Consider the following 22,796-nt stretch of genomic DNA (forward strand, 5'->3'; position numbering starts at 1 on the left):
ACATACTTGTCTCCCCCTATTAGTATGTGAGCTCTTTAAGAAAAAGAACTGTCTGGTTTCTCTATTTGTATCCCTTTTCTATATTTTTTTCTCTTAGCACAGTGCCTTGCATATAGTAAGAATCTGACAAATGTTTTTGGATTTATTCAGGCATTTAATTCTGCTGTGCTCTGCCCTGGCCAGAACATATTTGGAGTATTGTAAGCAGGGCTGGGAGCCATACTTTTGGAAGGACATTGACAAGCTGGAGAGCACACAGAGGGAAGTGACTAAGATAGGCAAGAGCCAAGATCATGCCGTGTGATGATCACTTAAAGGAATTAGGAAACCAAACAGATGTACCTCAGGCAGACCCCCACCCGCTCCTGTAAAACATCCAGTTTCTTTCAGCATCTGTAAACTGCTCTGATTCATGAAATAATAACAGACCCAGAAGATTCACTTATAAAATTGGTAAAAGCTTAATGGAAGATGTGCTAAGTCTTAGGAATAGCATTTCACAGGACAGTTATAGGAAGCCAGAGTGATACTGAATTTGCTGAATTTGAATATACTAAATATATATTAATATAATATAATGAATATATTAAAATTTTCCACTTATTATGTGACCTTGGTTAGAGTCACTTCACTTTCCTGGCTTCAATTTTTTCATCTACAAAATAAAGGGGTTGGATTATGACTTTCCAGTTTTGAATCTATGAACCTATGAAATGTGAATACATAGCCTGAAGAAATACAGAAAATTTAGAGGGGCCATGACAGTTCTCTTTGGCCATGTCAAGGTATATCTTCTAGTCTCTTTCCATCTCTACTTCTTAGAAACCTGGACTTCAGTCGAGGCTCAATTTAGGTGCCAATCTCTGAGAAGACTTTTGTGATTCCATGATGGTTAACACTCTCTCCCAGATCAAATTTCCTTATGTTTCTTTCCTTATTTATGTGCATATCGTTTCCCACTTCACCCTGTCACAGTAAAAGGTAGGCTTTATAATGGGAGGGAGTCTTTCATTCTTTCCTAGCAAGCTGCCTTACACATGGGAAGGCATAATCACTGTTTCTAAAACTGAATGAAGCAATAGAATGTGTAGTAAGAATCATCATCAACCTGGACCTAGCACATAATAGGCACTTAATTTTTTTTAACTGAGTAATAGAAAGTGTTATAAAAATTCAAATTAAGTCAAGAAGTATTTATTAAGTATGTATTGTGTATCATATGTTGTGCTAAGGACTGAGAATGTAAATATATGCAGAAATTAAGACAGTGCCTTCCCTTGAGTTTATATTTTAACGGAGAAAGAAAGATACTATATAAAAGGAATCTAAAAGCTGAAAGAAATTGGGAGGGGCAGGACAGAGTGGTAAGGGGAAAGGGCAGAGAAGGTAGAGTAGAGAACATCTAGAGGGCCAGCAATGGATAGGGAAAGGGAAAAAGACAGGACTGGTCTACATACTTTCCTTAAAAATGGAGAATCTGGGAGGAACTGATCAATCATAGGAAAGGTTTCAGGGGCAGAGTAGACTTGTAGTAGTGAGAAGGCCAGATTTGAAGTCAACATCCAGGGTGAGTATCATGAGTACCTTTATATTTCCAATGCCTTGAACCTGGTACACACTTAAAGTTTGTTTAATTGAATAGCAGGATGTATTGTAAGAGTCATGACCTTTGTAATCCACAGTGCTTTGCACATAATAAGAGTTGAATGAATTCCTGTTAAACCAAACCATCATTTAATGGCTGCCAGTGGTTTTAAGTGACTTCTACTTACTGTGCGCTCATGAGTCTGAAATAATTCCTCATTTCCCTTTTTCATCAAAGGCACTGTTCAGTTTCTCCAGTGGCAGCACATTTTCCTACTAAGTTTTGTCTCTTGCTCTAACACAGAGACAACCCCTCCATGGAATTTAACCTCAAGACTCATGTGGATTCCAGGGATCTGAAGGCAGCCATAGAGAAGATTTCCCAGAAAGGCGGGCTTTCCAATGTGGGTATGTGGTCTATGGTTAGTGTAATTGTACCTTTCTACCAAGGAAACAGGAGGAGATTTTCCTCATTAGTTTCCTTTTGCTTTTCAGTACAGGAGATGATGGAGGTAAGAAAGAAGCTCAGGTAGGAGAATGGAATAGTAATTCATAAAGGAATCATTCCCTTCCTGCCTCCATTGTCCATCCAAATATATCACCTTTAATTCTAAATCTTGATCATGACTTCAGTGAACCAGTGCATAGGTCACTTCAGTGTATATTCTGAAGTGCTCATATAAACCCTGGTTCCACCCAAGGTGATCTTCTAGAGAAGACAGGATTTGGGATTGGTTGGTTTTTTTAGTCTCTGCTTGTTTCAAAATTTAGCAATGTTTGTCCCCAACAAACCTAATGCTTTCGCCATTCTATCCTGACTACTCTCGGCCACCATTTTCTTGGGCTGATTCTAGGTTCTACAACTTACTCTGAATTTACCTCATAGGAAGGCACCAAGTGAATATTCTGGTACTGATAAATTTTTACAACTACAGGGAAATCTCATTCACTCCAACTTCAATAATTCTGTATTTAAGACAATTTGGACACAAGCTAGGAGAAAAGAGATAGTCTGGAAGAGTATGAAAACTAGAAGTCAGGAGACTTGGACTTGGGGCCTGATCTTGTCACTAACTGGCTGAGACACTTTGGACAAGTCCTTTCACTGCTTTGAGTCTCAGTGTCCTCATTTGTTAGGTGAGGAAGTTGAGCTAAGTCATCTCAATGGAGGCTTCTAATTTTTATATCCTATGATTTAAAAATCAGGAGAAAGATTTCCTAGCTAGTTTGATCCTCATAAATTGGGTTTTAATGTGCCTAGAATCATAGAATGTCAACTAGAGGGAACTTTAGAAAGCTAGTCCAAACTTTTCATTTTACTAATGAGCAAACTAAGGCCTAGAGATGAGAAGCAACTTCCTAAACTTCCTAAATAGTCTTTAGTTCTTACAAGGACCCTCCTGACATCACCTCTCTATTAATTCCAAATTCATAAGTTTTTAACCTGTTACTTAGATACATTAGGATCCGTGGTGTTGTCAGCAAAGAGAATTCCACTGCCTATCACAAATCAGCTTTGACTTAGTAATTCCTAGTGAGTTTGCAATGAAATGATTTATCCAGAATTATACAGCTAGTTAGCATCAGATATAGAATTTAAACCCTGGTACTCCTGACCACAAGCTAAGCTCTCTATCCACTATGCCAAGCTTCTTTGATTACTGTTTATAAAAACACTTTATAGAAACCACTGCTTCCTTATATGAAATAATAATTATAAAGCACTTAACACAATGCCAGACACATAGTAAACACCATATGCATATTAGTTATCATCATCACTATGATTTTTGATTTTTATTTTATTTTAATCATCACAGGGCGAGCACTTTCTTTTGTTACCAAAAGTTTCTTTACCAATGCCAATGGAAACAGAGGGGGAGCCCCCAATGTGGCCATAGTGATGGTGGATGGTTGGCCTACGGATAAGGTGGAGGAGGCTTCAAGACTCGCCAGAGAATCCGGAATCAACATTTTTTTCATCACCATTGAAGGTGCTGTTGAAAATGAGAAGCAGAATGTGATAGAACCCAACTTTGTGAACAAGGTATTTGCCCAGAAAATAAATCTAAATTTCTCATGCACTTGTGTACTTCCACCAAGGACAATGGGGCTTAGTATTTTGTTTCAGTTCCTCGGGGCACACATGTTGGGCCAGATGCAACCCTGCCTTCTAAGGAAGTTATGGGGAACTCCCCTAGTACTGCAGACCTCCTAGAAACTCACAAACACTTCATATATGGAAAAATACTTCATATTTGGAGTAGAATGGAGCAGAGGGGCCAAAGGGGAATGTCCACATATGAACTTATAGACTCTTTATTGAGAACAAGGCCTTTCTAAGGTATGCATACTCCAGGACACACAGTGTCTTCCATATAATGGGCAGCAGGATCTAAAGAAAGGACGCACCTATAAAACAAATGCACCTTAGACGAAAATTATATTGTTAAAGAAATGTATATATACATGAGTTTTTTATTATTATTAATCATAATTTGCATTTATATAGTGTTTTCAGCATTCAATCAACCCAGGGCACCTGGGTGGCACAGCGGGTAGAGGGTTGGACTTAGTGCCAGGAAGTCTGAGTTTAAATTCTGACTTAGACACTTACTATTTGTGTGACCTTGAATAAGTCTCTCAGCCTCTGTTTCCACATCTTCAAAATGAGAATAAAGATAGCTCCCAATGTTGTTATACGGATTAATGAAGTAATATGTAAAGCCGTTTGCAAGTATTGAAGTAGTAGCCATTATTATTATTTATTAAGCACTTATTATGTGCCAGGTCCTACTTTAAGTTCTAGGATTAAAAAGGCAAAAACAAACAATCCTGCCCTGGAGAACTAATGGATTATGGAGGAAAAGAGCCCATGCACATAAAAGCAAGTTACATATATATGCATGTATATGTACATGTGTATTGTATACATATATACATATGTATTTATGTGTTTATATATAATGCATGAATATATACATGTATGTATGTATGTATGATAGCCTGGGCAAAGACACAGAGATGGCAGATAGGATGTCATTTTCAAGGAGCGTCATGTAGACCACTTTGGTCACAATATAGAGTATTTGAAGAGAAGTAATATGAAGTATACTTGGAAAGGGAAACCAAAGCCAGATTATGAAGGACTTAAAATGCCTCCCAGAACAGTCTTTTTATCACTCAGCAGGGAAGTGAAAGTTTAGCCTTGTGCTTTAAGTAATATCACTAGCAGCTATGCATAGGATAGATTGGGGTAGGGAGAGATCTGAGGCAGGGAGGCCAATTAGGAAGCCATTGCATCCTCTAACTTTGAGGCAAATAATGCAAACACTGTTGTCCTCATAGAAGAAAATAGATGAAATAGAAGATGAACAGAAGAAAACAGATGTTCAGACAGATTAATGGTTTATCTACCATCACAAAACTACTTAGTGTCAGAACTTAGATTCAGAACCAGATCTTCCAACTCTATGGTCACTACTTTTTCTGCTCCAACACACAACCCCCTCATATCACCTATTAGGGTAAGTTTCAAATAACTCCCAAAGAGATTTACATTCAATGAAATGATCAATAGGTTGGCTGACCTTCTTATGGACCAAGAAGAAATGTTTCTTCAGATGAATGTTTCTTAGATAGCATTCCTCTAGAACATCTTGATAGCTCACACCTGAACAGCACTTTACCATTACAAAGTACTTTATGCAAATGATCTCACTGGTACTCACAAAAAGGTTTGTGTAGTATTTTCCTTATATTATAGATGTAACTCCTGTCCCAAAGCCCATGGGCATGGGATTTTTTCCATATTGATAAGGATAAATGTCCTACCCAGGCTCTGACATTTGCCAGTCCCCTTCGGGACTCTTCAAGCTTCAAGTCTTCTTCAGGACTCCTCAGTTGGCAAGTACTACTGACTTCTCACTTCAAAAGGGAAGATGGAAGAGGTCAACCCACTTTAGGTTGCTGAAGGAAAAGACTCTTGAAAAACATGAGAAGAACTGACAGTCTCCATCACGTCCCTAACCCCAGCTTGCAACACTAGAGACTTCCTGGAGTTTTTCTCTTGGGCAAAGTCTAGAACTCTTATCACTACCAATGGGAGAGACTCTTCATTCTGCATTGTCTGGTTTATATTCTCTTATGTATACCTTCTCTGATTTCTGTTTCACTAAGATTTGGATAAACAGGTTTCTTTGCTATTCACCATTTGTGTTCGTTAGAAGTGGTATTTGGATATAGAATTTAGAATCCCGGATCTCCTGATGAGACAAAGAGATCAGAAATTAGAGTAAGCACTATCATAGCCCCCTAGACTAACAACATTTAAAGGAGAAGCTAGATAAAGTTCTACCTTGGTATTCTCTTTCTCTGAAGAGAGCAAAGCAGCCTGTGCCCCATAACTTCCTGTTTCTCCTTCTAGTAGGAATCATAGTCTCCCTTGGATAAAGGTAGGAGCACCAGGCTAGAACTCTCTCTATCTGCTCCCTTAAATATTATTCATCTAGAAGGATATGATAAGGTTCAATCTAACTTCTGATTGCTTTGTCATTAAGTCTTGTGCTCTATATCCAAGACTTGACCCTTTACCCACCAAATAACAGTTCCACAATGAACACAAATGGAGAATGGCAAAGAAACATGTTTATCCAAAGTACAGCAAAACGGAAATCAGAGAAGGTATGCCCAGGAAGTGAAGGGGCTCTCCCATTCAGAGTGAGATAATTCAGCTCAAACAAGAGAAAAAGTTTTAGATCTCACCCAAGGGAACAACCCCATGAAGTCGCTAATATAGCAAGCTGGAGATAGGGCCATGATGGAAACTCCTCTCATGCTTTTCCAGAGTCTTCGGCAACCTGAAGTAGGATTGACCTCTTCATCTTCTCTCTTGAAGGAGGAAGTCAAAAGTACCCAAACAGACTTAAAGAGTCCTGAAGAACATCTGAAGCTTTAAAATTCTGAAAGGGGACTGGGGAAGGCTGGAGCTCTCCCACTCTCTCATCACCTGTGTACAGTCCCTCACACAGGGCAGGACATTTATCTCCACTCATAAGGAAAGAGTCCCATATTACAGGCTTTGGGACAGGAGTTATATAGATGGAGAAACTGAGCTTCAGAAAGGTCTTGCTTAAGGCATCTGGGATTAAAACTGATGAAAGATTAAGCACTTTGGTTGGAAGAGATAGGGAGATACTTTATGGGACTGTTTTACTGCTCATACACTGTAGTGGATAGCCAGGGGAGAGTAGGTACCTGGTAGAGTAAAAAATTCATGGAACTGGGGAAGGGTGGTAATACCAGCAAGCAAGGAGACTAAAGGAAAAATTGTAGAAGGGAAAGATGGGAGACCTGAGGTCCTTTCTGGTGCCCAAGAAGTGTTGCTGATTGTCTGGCTGATTTGGCTCATGAGCTAGTATCCCTTAAGGTCATGAGCATCTTTGTGTGTCTTTCCAGGCTGTCTGCAGACAAAATGGCTTCTATTCCCTCAATGTGCTGAGCTGGTTCAGCCTCCACAAGATTGTGCAACCCCTGGTAAAACGAGTCTGTGACACCAACCGCCTAGCCTGCAGCAAGACCTGCCTAAACTCAGCTGACATTGGCTTCGTCATTGATGGCTCCAGCAGTGTAGGGACAGGCAACTTCCGCACCCTCCTCCAGTTTGTTGCCAACCTCAGCAAAGAATTTGAGATTTCAGACACAGACACGCGCATCGGGGCTGTGCAGTACACTTATGAGCAGCGGTTGGAATTTGGATTTGAAAAGTACAGCACCAAGCAAGACATCCTGAATGCCATCAAGAGGGTCAATTATTGGAGTGGTGGGACCAGCACTGGAGCTGCAATCAACTATGCCTTGGAGCATCTCTTCAAAAAATCCAAACCCAACAAAAGAAAATTAATGATCCTCATCACAGATGGCAGGTCTTATGATGATGTACGAGTACCAGCCATGGCTGCTCATCAACATGGTAAACTTTGTTTTAGTCCTTCTATTGATGATGTAATGAGAGGCAGCATGGTACAAAGGAGAGAGCTGGCTCTGGATTCAAGTCCTGCTTTCTGAAACATATTGTCTGTATGGCAAATCATTTTAATTTCTCAGTGCTCTAGGCAATTCTCTAAGAGTTCTTAGCCAGATAAGTGTTGCACTGGATAGAGTTCTGGGCCTGGAGTCAAGAAGAAATGAGTCCAGATCCAGTCTCAGATACTTACTAGCCATGAGAGCCTGGACAATTCACTTTGTTTGCCTCATTTTCCTTATCTGTAAAATGGGGAAAATAATAGCACCTACATCCCTATGTTATTGTGAAGATCAAATGATATAATAATTTTAAAGTAGCATAGTGCCTAGCAAATAGTTAGCATTATGTAAATGTTAGCTATCACCATCATCAGTCGCAGAGAAATTAGCAACCTGCATTGGTAGAGAGACTTCCTTCACTGGAAGTTGTCTACCAATGAAATCCTAAGTCCAAACCCTAACCCTATTGACTGTTGCATGTCTGAGTTACTAAACAAACCAACAAAGTGAGACAGGAAAGAGAAGTCTCTCCAGGTTTGTATTTGTTGTCTCTGGCACATGTCAAGCATACACCATGATATGGATAGCAGGGATGTGGAATCTGCAGCCTCGAGGCCACATGTGGCCCTCTAGGTCTTCAAGTGCAGCCTTTTGACTGAATCCAAACTTCCCAAAACAAAAGAGAGCTACATGTGGCCTTGAATCTGCAGGTTCCCCACCCCTGACTAGATCATTTAGGCCTCTACAAGGCTGAAAGTGAATGGGCTAAGTGAGTTGGGGAGCCACAGTCAACTTCAATGTCTTTATCAGGGGCAAAGAATGAGTTCCCAAACATAAGCACATTAGTACTCACAACACCAGTAGACAATAGTGAGCCTCACTGTCAATGTACATGAGCAGTGACATGCCAGTATTCTGGTTTGTGGGTTCATCAGTCTCTGATGATGCTACACCAACTCCTACCTCCCCTTTCCTCTACCCTAGGACTTGCCTTCTGAGAACAGAGGAATTCCACTCTTCAGACCTTCCTTGCCTTCAAATCCTAGAGACATGGAGTGTTAGACAATGGCTGACATTTTCTAGAGTTCTAAGAATTAACGAGGCATTGAATACATTCTCATAATAAGCCTCTGGGTAAAAAAATTTAAAAATGAATGTTTAAAAAAGTTTTTTAAAGAGTACCAAAAAGTATGGAAACGTGTTTTTCATGACTTCCTATGTATAATGGATACAATATTTCTTGTCTTCTCAGTGGAAGGGAGAGAATTTGGAACTCAAAATTTTTTTAAATTAATGTTAAGAAGTCTATGAGGTATAGATTTCAGGTATTATTATCACCATACCACTCATGAAGATCCTAATACTCAGAAAGTTTAAGAAACTTGTTTGCGTTCAGTCAACAAATGATAATCAGAGCCAGAATTCAAACTTCCGCCTCTCCCAATTGCAGATCCAGTCCTTTCCCCCCATGTATCATACTGCTCAAACTGAAAGGGACTTTAGAAATCATGAAATTCAGCTCCTTTACAGATAAAGAAATTGAGGCACAGAGCTAGATACTAAAGAGGCAATATGGGATAGGCATAAGAATGGCAGGTGGAACATTGGGTGAGCAGAGTCTAGTCCTGGCTTTGCTACCAATTGCACAAACTCAAGCAAATTATCTTCATATCTGTAAAAAGGAGATAATTAGACTGGATCTGGAGTTCTTAACCTGTGGTCCATGAGCTTTCCTTTTCAATAGTTTTATAATTCTTCTTCAATCTAATTGGTTTCTTTTGCAATCCCATTTGTTTTACTTTATGCATTTAAAAACTCTATTCTGAGGAGTGCATAGGTTTTCCCAGACTGCCAAAGGGACACACACACACACACACACACACACACACACACACACACACACAAATGTTAAGAACAATGGTGAAATTCACAGGAAATAAAGATATTGGAACTGGGTTAATAAACACATACTGATGGCCTGAATTCAGTTGAGTCCTGACTCCAGTGTTAACCAACTACATAACAGTTAGCATGTAACTGAGACAGCTGGTGGTGCAATAGATAAAATGTAGGATTTGGAGTCAGGAAGACCTGAATTCCAGCCCTGTATCAGGCACTCCTTAGCCATGTAAGTCTAGACAAGTCACTTGGTCTCTCAAAGCCTCAGTTTCCTCCTCTGTAGAAAGTGGATAATAATACCTACCTCACAGGGTTATTATGAAAATCAGCATGCATTAACATATGTAAAGTGCTTTGCAAACCTTAAAGCTCTCTATAAATGCTAGCTATTTATTTTTTATCTTGAGGCAACTAAGTAGTGCTGGACTTGGCATAAGAAGGACATGAATTCAAATTTAGCTCAGCCAATTAGCTGTGTGATCCTGGACAAGTCAATTAATCTCTCTCAGTTTCCTCATCTGTAAAATAGGAATGGTAGTAGCACCTGCCTCCTAGAGTTGTAAGGATAAAGTGAGGTAATATTTGTAAAAGGCTTTGCAAACCTTAAAGCACTCTACTAGCTGTCATCAGCATTGTCATCAGCATTAACTTTGGGGTTAATCTTGCCTATCCCATTTTCTCCACTATAAAATGGGATTCATAAATTTAGAGCTGGAAGAGACCTTAGAGGTCATCTAGTCTAACCTTCTCATTTTACAGATGAGAAAACTGAGGCTCAGAGAGGTTAAACAGCTTGCCCAAGATCACATAGGCACTCTCAGCAGAGCTGGAATAATAACATTCAGCCTCCCTCCCTCCCAGAGCTATTTCAGGGAGCAAATGAGATAAGGCATGTGAAAGTGCTTTGTGACCTGAAGACATTTGTAAGCTATTAATTAACCAATTCGTAAAGGCATTAGGATTAGCTGGATTAGGGAGGGAAAGCCTTCCTGAGTCCTAGAAGGGAGAGCAGTAATTACTCTCTCCAGAATATTATGGCATTTAGCAATTTAGCAGATACAGAGCTTCACAAAGGATTTAACATGAGGAAAAGCTGGGCCAGTGAGAACAGACTGTAGTCCCCTCCTTGAGCGACAGTAAAGGATTGGGGAGGAGGGGTTTGAATTCAAGGAGCTGAAGGTGAAGGGCTCCATCTGCCCACTGCCCCTTGTCTTTGTTACTCAATGCTAATCAAAGGGTTGCTCTGGGCTCAGGACTGGTGGACCAAGTCTGGCAGTTTGCAGTCAGACGTGGGTATTGAACTAGGAGTTTATGACAGGCCAACAGACAGGCCTGGATCACAACTGAGAAGAGGAGGAGGAGGAAGGGGGGATTGGAGAAAAAGAAGGAGGAGGGGCAGCAGAAAGGGGTGAGGGAGAGGAAGGAAGACGGGAAAGAGGGGAGGAGAAGAGGGAGGAAAGGAAAGGGGAAGGGGAAAGGGAGGAAGAAGAGGAGAAAGAGGATGAGAAAGAGGAGAAGGGATCGCTACAAGTGGGTAGCCAGACTCTATGCCCTTTCCATTTGCTCCCAGCTCAAGCACAGGGCTATCAGAGGGGAGTCTGTAGGAACAAGGAATGGAGGAACTAAGCAACTGCTTTTTCCCTGGCAACTATCTACAAGAACTGCCAGTCAGTCAACAAGTATTTATTAAGTGATTATAATGTGTCAGAGGCAGTCTGGTGGAGTGGACAGAAAGCCAGACCTGGAGTCAGGAAGAACAGGGTTCTAGTCTAGATGTTTACTCATGATTCTCACCTCCTTGTGATTCTAAGATAAGTCACTTAACCTCAGCACCCCAGGCAATTCTCTGTAGATTTAGTGTAGCAGAGAAGGTGTTAATCTGAAATGGTAGAGAAAGTTTCTTATACCAGGGACAGATCTAAGCGGAAAACAAAACAGAACTATGTGCTAGGCACCAGGCTAGTCCCTAGGGATACAAAGACTTTTGGAGATGGATGCACGGAAAGGGAAATAAGCACTCAGATAATTTTTATAAGAGGAAGTGTCCTTGGAGACCTTCTAGACATCCCCTGATGACATACCTGACAGATGAGTCATCCTGCTGAATATCTGGTCAGTGGACCCAGATGGCTCAGGAGGAGAAAGTGAGGTTGTTGACCCTGCACAGCCCTCTCTCACTCAGAACAAAGTCAAGTGCAAGTCATGTCATCATTTCTCTGATGGCATGGTTTTCTTCGAAAACAAAGGACAAACACAACAACAACAACCTGACAGATGGCTCATCCAGCCAACCTCTTTTTGACTGCTTCCAATGAAGGTGAACTTATTACCTACACAAGGCATTCCATTCCATTTATGGATATCTAATTGTTAAGAAGCTCTTCCTTGCATGATGAACTTTTCTGCAATTTCCATCCATTAGTTTTAATTCTGTCCTATGGAGCACAGTGAATGAGTCTTCTTGTTTTTGCCCTCTTCTACATGACAGCTCTCCAGATTTCTAAGTCTCTTTGTCTCTGGGCTGTCATCCATCCCAAGTTTCTACCTTTCCTCACAAGAAAATTTCCAGGTCCCTCATTGTCTTGGTCACTCTTTTTTAGATACACTCCTGCATGTTGATGTCCTTTTGTTGTTGTTGCTTATGTCTTTCTTAAAGTATGACACCTAATAATTCATGGGGTAGCAGCCCATAAATAAGGCATTGTTAATTCTTTTAAATGATCAATCCACTACTGTTTTTTAAACAAGTCCTCCTTTTTCCCCTGCCCATCAACAGGGAAATGAAGGAAATGTGCTGAAAAGCTGAAAAGGATAGCTAGCACTTTGGATGGCAGTCAGAATAAAAAAAATTTCAATAGAATAGAATATTCTAGGGTTAAATCTAACTCAATGAAATTTAACAGCCAGTCTTCTAGTGAACTAGCAATTATCAAGCACCTATAACATGCCAGGCACTGTTTTGAGGACTGGAGATACAAAAAAAGGCAAAAAAAATAATGCCTCCTTTTAAGAATCTCACAATCTGTTGCAGGAGACAGTGTGCAAACAAGTAGATATAAACAAGATATACAGAGGATAAATTGAAGGTGGTCTCAGAGCCCAAAGTCACTGGATTGCAGAGCACATGGAGGGGAAGAGGATATAACAAGACGGGAAAAGAAGCAAGGAGCCAAATTATGAAGGCCTTTACAAACCAAACGAGGATTTTATATTTGATTCTGGGAGAATCACTAGGGATAAAAGTAAAGTCTGATATTTGGGTTCCAAAAGTCAATTTCACTCACATAAAATAGGGGGAGACAGGGTTAGATTGCAATTCATATGAAAGAGATCTGAAGGCTTTAGTGGACTGGAAGCTCAATTTTATAGGCCAAAAGAGAGTAACAAGGTCCCTCAGTCTCAGTACCCCTTACATGTGAAAGCCACTGCTGTTATCCTTCCTATTTAAAGAAATATGGTTTAATGTACAGAGAAGTTAATCAACTTGACCAGGGACCCAAAATGAATTAGTGGCTAATATGTGGCTAATATGGACCTAAGTATTATATAACAACCACCACCACCACCACCATCGCATTTATACAGCACCTACTACGTGCCAGGCACTAAATACAAATATCTCATAATCATTTCTCACAGTCTCATAATTATTTGATCCTCACCAGGACCCTGGGATGTAGGTGCTATTGTTATCTTTATTTTACAGTTGGGGAAACTGAGGCAGACATCTCACATTTACATGGTCAAACAATCAGCCACCATTTATCAAGTTCACCAAGTGCTGGGTACAGTGCCAAGCAATGGGATACAAAGAAAAAACCAAAACAGTCCCTGACCTCAAGGAACTGAATTTTAATGGGGGAGACAACAAATACATAAATAGGCACATACAAGATGGATACAGAATAGATGGAAAGTACAGAAATCGTAGGGGGAAGGCATTAGCAACTGAGGGACCAGGAAAGGCCTCCTGAAGAAGAGAGCAGCTGAGCTGAGTCTTGGAGGAAGCTAAGGATTCCAAGAGGCAGAATTAAGGAGAGAGAGTATGCCAGGCATGGGAGGTACAGGGATCATAGGGTCATGTGCCACAACAAGGAGGTCACTACGTGAGATCATGGAGGGAAATAATGTGTAATAAGACTAGAAATGTAGGAAGGGGTGAGGTCAGGCATGGGGAACCTGCAGCCTCAAGGCCACATGGAGCCTTCTAGGTCCTTAGGTGCAGCCTTTTGACTGAATCCAACTTTTACAGAACAAATCCTTTTATTAAGGGGAGCTGTTTGGTTAAGTTTGATTCAGTAAAAGGGCCACACTTAAGGACTTAGAGGGACATGTGTCCTCAAGACTGCAGATTCCCCACTGAAATTTGAGTAGGGGGTGGCATAGTTAGGCCTGTTCCTTTAGGAAACATAATTAGGAAACTATTTCACTAGTCCAGGGGAGAGATGATAAAAGCTTGAACCAGCATGTTAACTGTGTGAGTGGAGACAGATACATGTATTCAAGACATATGGATTTGACACGTAATTGTCCATGGCATTTTAAGGTATTCTTAAATTTTCTTGACTTTCTTGTCAACCCTGTGAGGTAGGGGGATGTAGGGAAGGAAACAGGGGAAGGGAATAAACTTTCTTATTCCTGTGCTAAGAGCTCTTACAAACATTACCTCATCTGATCCTCAAGACAATCCTATAAGATAGGTGCTATTGTTATCCCCATTTTACAGATGACAAAATGGTGGCAAATGGAGGGACTTTTTAAGTGATTTACCCAGGGTCACACAGCTAATAAGTGTCCGAAGCCCGATTTAAACTCAGGTCTTCCTGACTTCAGGCCCAGTGTTCTATCCAATGTACCACCATCTGCTTCTCGATAGGTGGTACAAATATCATTTTTACTATGAAGGTAAGGAAACTGAGGTCCACAGGGTTAAGTGACTTGCCCAGGGTTATTCAACCAATGAGGGTAGGAGCTAGGTCTCAAACCCAGGACTCTTGACTCCAAATCCAAGAAATGAAGAACTCTTGTTGTTTCCCAACAACCTGCCATACCCTGTAGTCAACTGTGCTAAAAAGAATGTCCATCTAGACTGGATCAGTATTAGAGGAGTGCTGGCAAACATTTAACAATTTGCTTTCTTGGGGAGAAGGGGAGAGGAGGGCAAAGATGCACGTATGGTTCATTTTTAAATTTAATCTGCATTATGAACATTTTTCGTTATTACAGTATTACAATACTACCTTAAGTCTCGAGTCTAGCTAGACAATCAAAAAACAACAACAATCAATTAAGCCCTGATTAGTAACATTTACTGATTTCCCCAGGTATAAATGCTCACACCAAATATTTAACAATTTGCTTTGGAGATGGGATGTGAGCCAGCTCTAGGCCACACCTGCCCTGCACTTTGACCCATTTGCCTGGAGAAGAGAAGACAAGGAAAGAGTGGGTATCTTTCCTTGAATATTTGAAGAGTATCAAGTGAAAGAGAAAGTCAACTTGTTCCGTTTGGCTGCAGCATACTGAATTGGGTGTAATGAGGGAGAGTTATGAGGAAACAGAATTTCACTCACAATAAGAAGGTTCTTTCTAACTATTGCAAATATCAGAATGGGATGGCCTTCCTAAAGTAGTAGTAATATCATCATCATCACCAGCATGGTCATCATCATCGTCATCGTCATCGTCGTCATCATCATCATTTATACATCATCTACTATTTGCTAGCGCCATGCTAAGTGCTTTACAAATATTCATTCCTCTGGTCCTCACAACAACCCTGGGTGGTAGGGGCTACTGTTATCCTCATTTTAATACAAATAATAACTAATTTGTATATAGTGCTTACTAAGCACCCAGACTTACAAGTGTTATCTGCCTTGATCCTCACTACAACCCTGCAAGGTAGGTGCTATTATTACTCCCATTTTACAGATGAGGGAGGCAAACAAAGGATATGTGACTTGCCCAGGGTCACACAGCTAATAACTGTCTGTGGTCAAATTTGAACTCAAGTCTTCTCAGATTCTAGGCCCAGCACTCTATATGTTTTGCCACCTATGAATCAATGATTTTTTCACTACTGGCAGGGATTCAAACAGACTGAATGTCTGTCATCCATAATAATATTACTATATATTTAGAGGGAGTTATTTGTAACACTGAGCAGAGTTCAGGCCTTGGCATTAGGAAGGCCTGAGTTCAAATCTATCCTGTATGACCCTAGAGAAGTCACTTACCCTCTGTCTGCCTCAGTTTCTGCAGCTGTAAAATGGGTTGTCAGTCAATAAACATTATGAGTGCCTACTATGTGCCAGGCACCTATCTTCTAGGGTTGTTATGAAGTCTAAATGAGATGATATTTGTAAGGTACTTAGCCTAGTGCCTGGCATACAGTAGGCACTTAATAAATGCTTGTTCTCTTATCCCCACAGAGAAGAAGGGGTTGTTATATTAAGTGAGGGAGGGGTGATTGGACTAGATGACCTTTCAGTCAGGGGCATGCTGGAGTAAGCTCATACCTGGAGTCAGTTATTAAATTTTCAATGTGGATAATTATACCTCAGAAATTGGCAAACAATACAAATAAAGGCTTGACGTATTGTTTTGTTGATTGTCTAGACGAAAGAAAGTGATGGAAAATGTTAATAATGCAGATTGAAGTTAAAAGTGTGTTTTGCATTTATTCCTTTTTTCTGGAATGCTGATTTATTAAACATTGACCAGCACATGCCTGATTTAAGGTTGCTTCCAGCTCCAAGATCTATAAAATTACAGAATGTTAGATCTGGAAGGGATTTTGAAGATCATAGAGTACAATCCAGCAAAGACAACTGAGGCCCAGGGAGACTTAGAAACTTGCCTAATGTCATAAAGCACAGTAAGGATTAGACTCCTTTCTAGACTCCTTAGATCCAAGGCTTTTCCTATTTCACTATGCTTCCTTCCTCTCCTTGGCGTATTTTGCTGTCATTCTGGTAACTCATTTCTCAAAATAGACCTGTATGGTCCAAAACAATGTTTAAATGTTTTGGCCTATAAAAATGCCCATTTGTAAGTTACAGCTATGAACTACTAGGAGTGGGATGCATTCTGTGAAATTTGGATTCAGTCAAAGGGCTGCACTTGAGGACCTGGAGGGCCACATGTGACCTCAAAGTCACAGGTTCCCCACCTCTGGCTAGACTCTCCTGCTGCTGGGAACCCTGCTGCCTGCTGCTACCTAAAATAATTGTAAACAGATTTCGATGTCAAAGAAGGTGGATTGTCCCATAACCAAGGGCTTCCAACCTGCAGGATTCATCCACTTGACAGAACAACAGATTAGGTAGGGGAAATCACTTTACACCTCCATGCTAAAAGGGGGAAGGAGGGTCTTTACTATAGTTCTTGACACCTCCCAATGATTCAAAAACTGGTACATGTGGATCCAGACTCTTTTCAGGTACCTGAAGGGAAAGACTCTGGGAAGAAGCCAGCATATAGAGAAGCCAGCACCTCAATCATGTCCCTATTCTCAGCTTATTTTATTTGGGGATATCTTCAAGAATTGAAAAGGTAATAAGACACTGCTTCTCTCTCCCAAGAGATGGCAAACTGAGAAGGGGGAGGAAGGAAAGAGCTGGTAATTTTAAAACAGTAAAAGCAACTTAAGTCTAAACAATATTGGTAAATGGAAGGAAGCATTAGAGAAGACATAGTTTCTGCCTTCAAGAGATTTTCAACCCTAGTCCTAGATCTGTGAGCCTTTCTAGTGGATTGGTGATTCTCAGTAGTGAGAGCTTAGCTAAAGGTTAGCCATAGATACTCCATCCCATGGTCTTCTTAATTTCTCTCAATTCTTTTCCCTCAGGTGTGATTACCTATTCTATAGGAATTGCATGGGCAGCTCAGGATGAACTGGAAGTGATCGCCACTCACCCGACCAAGGACCACTCCTTCTTTGTAGATGAGTTTGATGACCTGTACAGGTCCGTCCCCAAGATAATCCAGAACATTTGTACAGAGTTTAACTCTCAGCCACGGAATTGAGTTAAAAGCACCTCTGAAAGGGTGGCTTCCCCAACTATCTCAGTCAAGAGCCACTGAAATGTTTTTCAGAGGGTCCTTAAGCAGAGATCCAAAGGGTATCAGTCCAAGAATTCTCCAGACTCCTTTCACTCTTAGGAAAGGCTAACTTATAGGCTATGTGGAGATTCATGCCTTTCTCCTTTGCTTTTTTTTCCTTTTCTTTTGCTGTTCTCAAAACTTGGTGTTAAGTAGGGAGAGGGCCAACGTTTCTAGAATGAGCCAAATTGAGAAGTCCATGTATTTGGAAACTCACAGTTTTAAGTTTGCCACCAGAAGAAATGTTCGTATTAGAATAGTGATTCCATGACAAGGTGAGGCTGCGTCTTTGGTAGATGAATACTTCCTTCTGTAAATATCTCTTATTTTGTTACATTCATCTTCAGTCTATGTCATGATCAGATAGAAGTTGTTTTATTAAATGCTTATAAGGTTATTATACAAAATGGCCTGATCATGTGTCATGTTTGAATGCAAATCCCACATTTGTGTTTGGCACTTACAAATGGAAAGTTATTTTGTCCAATTTCTAGTGTTTCACAGCATATGAATTGTACTCTCTGGTAGTACATCCAGAGAAAATGCCACCAAATGACTAAGAGAAGGAGAAAACTACTGTTCTGGAGTCTAATTTATGCTGATTTCCCCTTCTCCTGAACTCCCTCTTCACTCCATTCCATATTTCTGCTTCTACCTAATGCTTCTAGTGACTAAGGAGCATTTAGGCAATAACCCTGTGGCCTAGTCACTCACTGATTCTAAATTAGTATGACACATTTCACCAGTCAGTAAGCTTAGCTGTCATATTCATTACAATCACAAAGGTGACAGTAATTCTCTTTTAGTGAGATGACTTTCTGCATGATAAATCATCTGTAAGTATTTGCGTATCTGCTATATGCACTGGCGATATTTAATTCAATAGTCATCAGAAAAATACCTGATATTTGCAAGGCACTGTGTTAGACCCTACAGGAGATAAAAAACCAAACAGGATGTGCCTAAATGTAGTGTCAGCTATGACTATTGGATCATTGAGCTGAAAATTAGATCAGGAAACTGAGGCCCAGAGAGGTTAATTGATTTGCCTCAACTCATGCAGATACTAAATAGTGTAGTCAGGATTCAACCCAAATTCCTTCATCCTTAGGATGCTAGATAGTTCTTTCTGGGCACTTGGAATTTTGAGAATGAATTGCTCATCTTCCTTCTCAGCAATGCTAAATTCTCATGAATCCTCCAAAGTCCATCACTAGGCTGCCAATAGGTTGACAATGGTGCTTGTTTAGAGTAGCACTAGTCTAATAAATACAGGCAGCTAGGTGGCACGGTGGATAGAGCGATGGGCCTGGAGTCAGAAAGACTCCTCTTCCTTTATTCAATTGCAGCCTCAGACACTTATTAGCTGTATGATCCTGGGCAAATCACTTAACCCTATTTGCCTCAGTTATCTCATCTGTAAAATAAGCTGGAGAAGGCAATGGCAAACTAATCCAGTGTCTTTGCAAAGAAAAACCCAAAAGGGTTTATGAAGAGTTGGACACAACTGAAATGACTCAACTACAATCATGTAGATTTACTTATTCAGATAATGGTAATTGAGATAAAACCATAAATGTTCAAATTTCATTATAGCTGTTTTTCAAGAAAAATGTAATTCTTTATTAAAATCACCTTATATACTGATAGCACTATAAGAGTAGTATAAACAATATGCAATAAGATATACCTGTAATCCCAGGTACAACTGCTAACCTTCTCATTAAACTTCATTATGTAAAAGGGCAGTGCAGACAACGTAGTAGTAGAACTAAAGACCAAAATGTGAGAGGAGTTAGTTGGAGAATATCTAATGAAATGAAATGAATTCAAATACCTAGACTCTAACATATTACATACCAGAAATGCAGATATATTTTCAAAGTCACTGTCAATAATCTTTAAAAAAACAGAGTTCTGGATATAGACAGATGTCTTGCTTTTTAAAGGTGGGGGAGGGGAGGTGGGCAATAGATGGATTCCAGAAACTACAGACAATGAAGCCTGATCTCTTCTCCAGGAAGAAAAAAACATCTAGAACACATTTTGAAACAGATGGTACTAGAAGGATTCCTAAAGAATGTCACCTTCAAGTTTATAGGATTGCTCCTTCAGCAGAAAACATTCAGAAGCATGATGTGTATTGATTTTAGCCAAACATTTGGTAAAGCTTCCAATAATATCCTCATAAGTAAAATGTATAAACATGAACTAGATGTTGAACAAGCCCTATAGTCAAGTCAGCTGTAGAAGTATATCTGAAAGGTCGGGTCCTGCCTGAATGAATGCGACTCAAGCCTTCTTTCAACCAAAGAAAAAACAAAATTTATTAAGGATCCACCATATTGGCCAGACTCTTAAGAAATCTCACCATTACAAAAGGGGAGAAAATTTGGAACCCAAAATTTTGTGAAAATGAATGTTAAAAGTTAAATTAAAAAAAAAAAAGAAATCTCACCATTGGCTAGTCTCTTAAGAAATCTGAGCACTTCTATTGCTAATGCCAGTGGGCCAGATAGAATCTGAGCTAGATTGAATCTGAGCACCTTCATGGAAGCAAGGTGGATCTTATATACAGAAAGATTGTGAGAGGGATCTGGGGTTGGTCAAGTAGGCTAAGTTTGTATCCAAAGAAGGATATAAAGAAAGGAAAAAATAGTCCCTATCCTCAAGGAGCTTACAATATAATGGGGGGAAGAAGAGAGAGAGATAACGTTAGCTATGTACAAACAGAATGGATACAGTTTATACTAGAGACAGCCTTGGAAGGAAAGCACTTATGGGGGATCAGACAAGATGGGATTTTAGCTGAGATAAGGGAGAAAATTCCAGCCAAAGTTGGAAGATGGTGTGTCTTGTGCAAGAAACATCGAGGAAGCCAGTCTCCTTGAATCACAGAAAACATGGAGAGCAATAGTGTATAAAAAGATCAGCCAGTTTAAGAAGGGCTTTTAAAGCCTAAGAGAGTTTTATATTTGACTCTGCAGATCATAAGGAGATCTAAAATCTAGAGAAGTACTAGATACAGCCTTAGGGCCACATGTGACCTGGGAAGTTTGGATTCAGGCACAGAGCCTCACTTGAGGACCTAGAGGGTCACATGTAGCCTTGAGGCTGCAGTTTCCCCACCCCTGTTCTAGAACATGGTTTTAAAGAGGCTAGAACCAAGATGAGTGGGTAGATAACAAGGAGACATAGCCCAGTCTAATGTGTAGCATATACTCTAGGGTAATTCTCCCAGATCTTCACTCATAACAGCAGGTTAGGTCCTCAGAAGGTGGCTTCTGCTTCTCCTCTCAAAGTTATGGAGTTCTTGAGAGGCTGGGGCTAGTTTTCTAATGATATAGCTCAGACACCTCCATTGGTGTGCTTCCCCTAATGACTACCACTTAATAATCATTTAGCCAACCAGACTTAGGTAACTCCCATGACTGGGAGTATGTGGTATTTCTCCCTATGAAGCTCATGTTCATTTAATTCATTTAATTAATAATAATGCAAGAAAAAGTAGTTATGGAAAAAATAATAAATCAACATGATCTTTGCTCGGGGTTTAAAAGCATCCATTTGAAACTCCACCACTTGTTTCGTGCCCGGGGCGACTCCCGGGCCTTCGCCTTCTACTTACCTATCCCCGGTCCTCGGACGTCTCCGGCCCTCCTCCTGATTCGGGGGAGGGAATTCCCTCTCCCTGTTGGGGAAGGGGAATAAACAGGCAGAGCACCCGAAAGGAGTTGCAGCCAGCAAGCTTTATTCCGTTCCTTCTCTCTCCAGCTCTCGTGGTCATCCCCTTTTATTATCCCCTGTCTCCTCCCCCGTACCTCCCATGGGCAGGCGAGCTCCTCCCAAGTGCCTCTCCATGGGTGGAGCCAGCCTGTTACCAGGGCCATCCCAGTACCTCGTGGCTTGCTAGACCAGCTAGCCTGCCACGTAAGCAGGTTCGGACCCTCGGGCGTCTCACGGTCCTCACGGGGGACCCCGGTCCAGAGCTGTCCCCCAACAGTTTTGTTCTGCTTTCTCTGAGTGTTCTCACTGACTCAATACTTTTTAAAAGGTCTATCTGCCACATTCAGGTTTTTGTTGGGTTGTTTTTTTGTTTTTGTTTTTTTTTGCTCTTGCCCCGGGCAATCAGCAGAGTTGACTCATTTGAGTGGCCAAGTAAAGAAGGGATTTGGGCCAACACTCATCAGTTCTGTGGGGCTCCTAAGCACTAGATGACATTCTGTATCTCATTTTTAACACCTTTTTAGACTCTACCAATTTTTCTTAAAATTTAAAGAGTTCAGTTCATGAAGCAGCCATTAATTCATTGACTATGTGAGTAGAGTATCAGCAGCCATAATCTCTTCCCTTAAGTCAACTTCCAAGTGTCATTCTTTTGCACTGATTTAAGACATCCAGCCACACAGTTACAACACTCTCACAATTAAAGTTACAACTCTCTCACAATTTTCCATGCAAGAGGATTTATGGGGATTTGGGGATAGGAGGAACAGAGAGGAAAGGTAATTGAAATTATTGATAATCATTGTCTTGCTTTGATCATTATAAGGGGTCTCAGGTAGATCCTTGTGCCAAAGTATGGTATTCAGATGAAACCCATTTATCACTGAAATTGGAATATGTCGGCAAAGGTTCTGTTGAAAAACCAGGTGAAAGGACCTCTAGTGGAAGACATAAGAAAATTCATGTTTTATATTCATTTGTATTCAATTTGACAAGCATTTATTAAGCATCTTTTATACGTATGGCACTGTATGAGGTAACATTTGGGATACAAAGACAAAATTTAATAGCAACCCTACTCTCAAGAAGCTGGTATTATATTGAAATAGCCTCTATCCTTCGGTATGGCTTTTGTGAACCTAGAGTTGTTCCCACTACATGTTGAGTCATTAGAGTAGGACTTCAGTGGAAGAAGACATAACAAAATCCTGAAGGTTATATTTATTCACATTCTGTTTGCATCTATATAAGGTACAATGATAGTTACTTGTTGCTGTAATGTTGATTAAAATTTTTTTGTGAAATATTGCTGCTAGAAGGTCACAGTGTTCTTGAATTGAGGATCCCAATGAATTCTAAATACATCAGTTCAAGTGGAAGTAATTGTATTGCTACCTCAAACGCAAACCACATTTTTACCAATAGGCATCTATATACTTCATATAACAATACTTTAA

General features: G+C 40.3%; 1 protein-coding gene across 4 annotated transcripts in view; it reads left to right on the forward strand.

The window, feature by feature from the left end:
• Positions 1–18,020, forward strand: part of VIT (vitrin) — a 147,219-nt gene extending 129,199 nt beyond the window's left edge. For all 4 annotated transcript variants that reach the window (XM_072634156.1, XM_072634154.1, XM_072634155.1 and 1 more), the window contains 4 exons: positions 1,889–1,992; positions 3,405–3,631; positions 7,042–7,555; positions 17,360–18,020. In XM_072634156.1, coding sequence (XP_072490257.1) covers positions 1,889–1,992; positions 3,405–3,631; positions 7,042–7,555; positions 17,360–17,538 — 1,024 coding nt within the window. In that variant the 3' untranslated portion in view covers positions 17,539–18,020. The remainder of the gene's footprint in view (positions 1–1,888; positions 1,993–3,404; positions 3,632–7,041; positions 7,556–17,359) is intronic.
• The last annotated feature ends 4,776 nt before the right edge of the window (positions 18,021–22,796 follow it).

This window comes from Notamacropus eugenii, chromosome 1 (assembly GCF_028372415.1).
Source record: "Notamacropus eugenii isolate mMacEug1 chromosome 1, mMacEug1.pri_v2, whole genome shotgun sequence".
Taxonomy (NCBI): Eukaryota; Metazoa; Chordata; class Mammalia; order Diprotodontia; family Macropodidae; genus Notamacropus; species Notamacropus eugenii.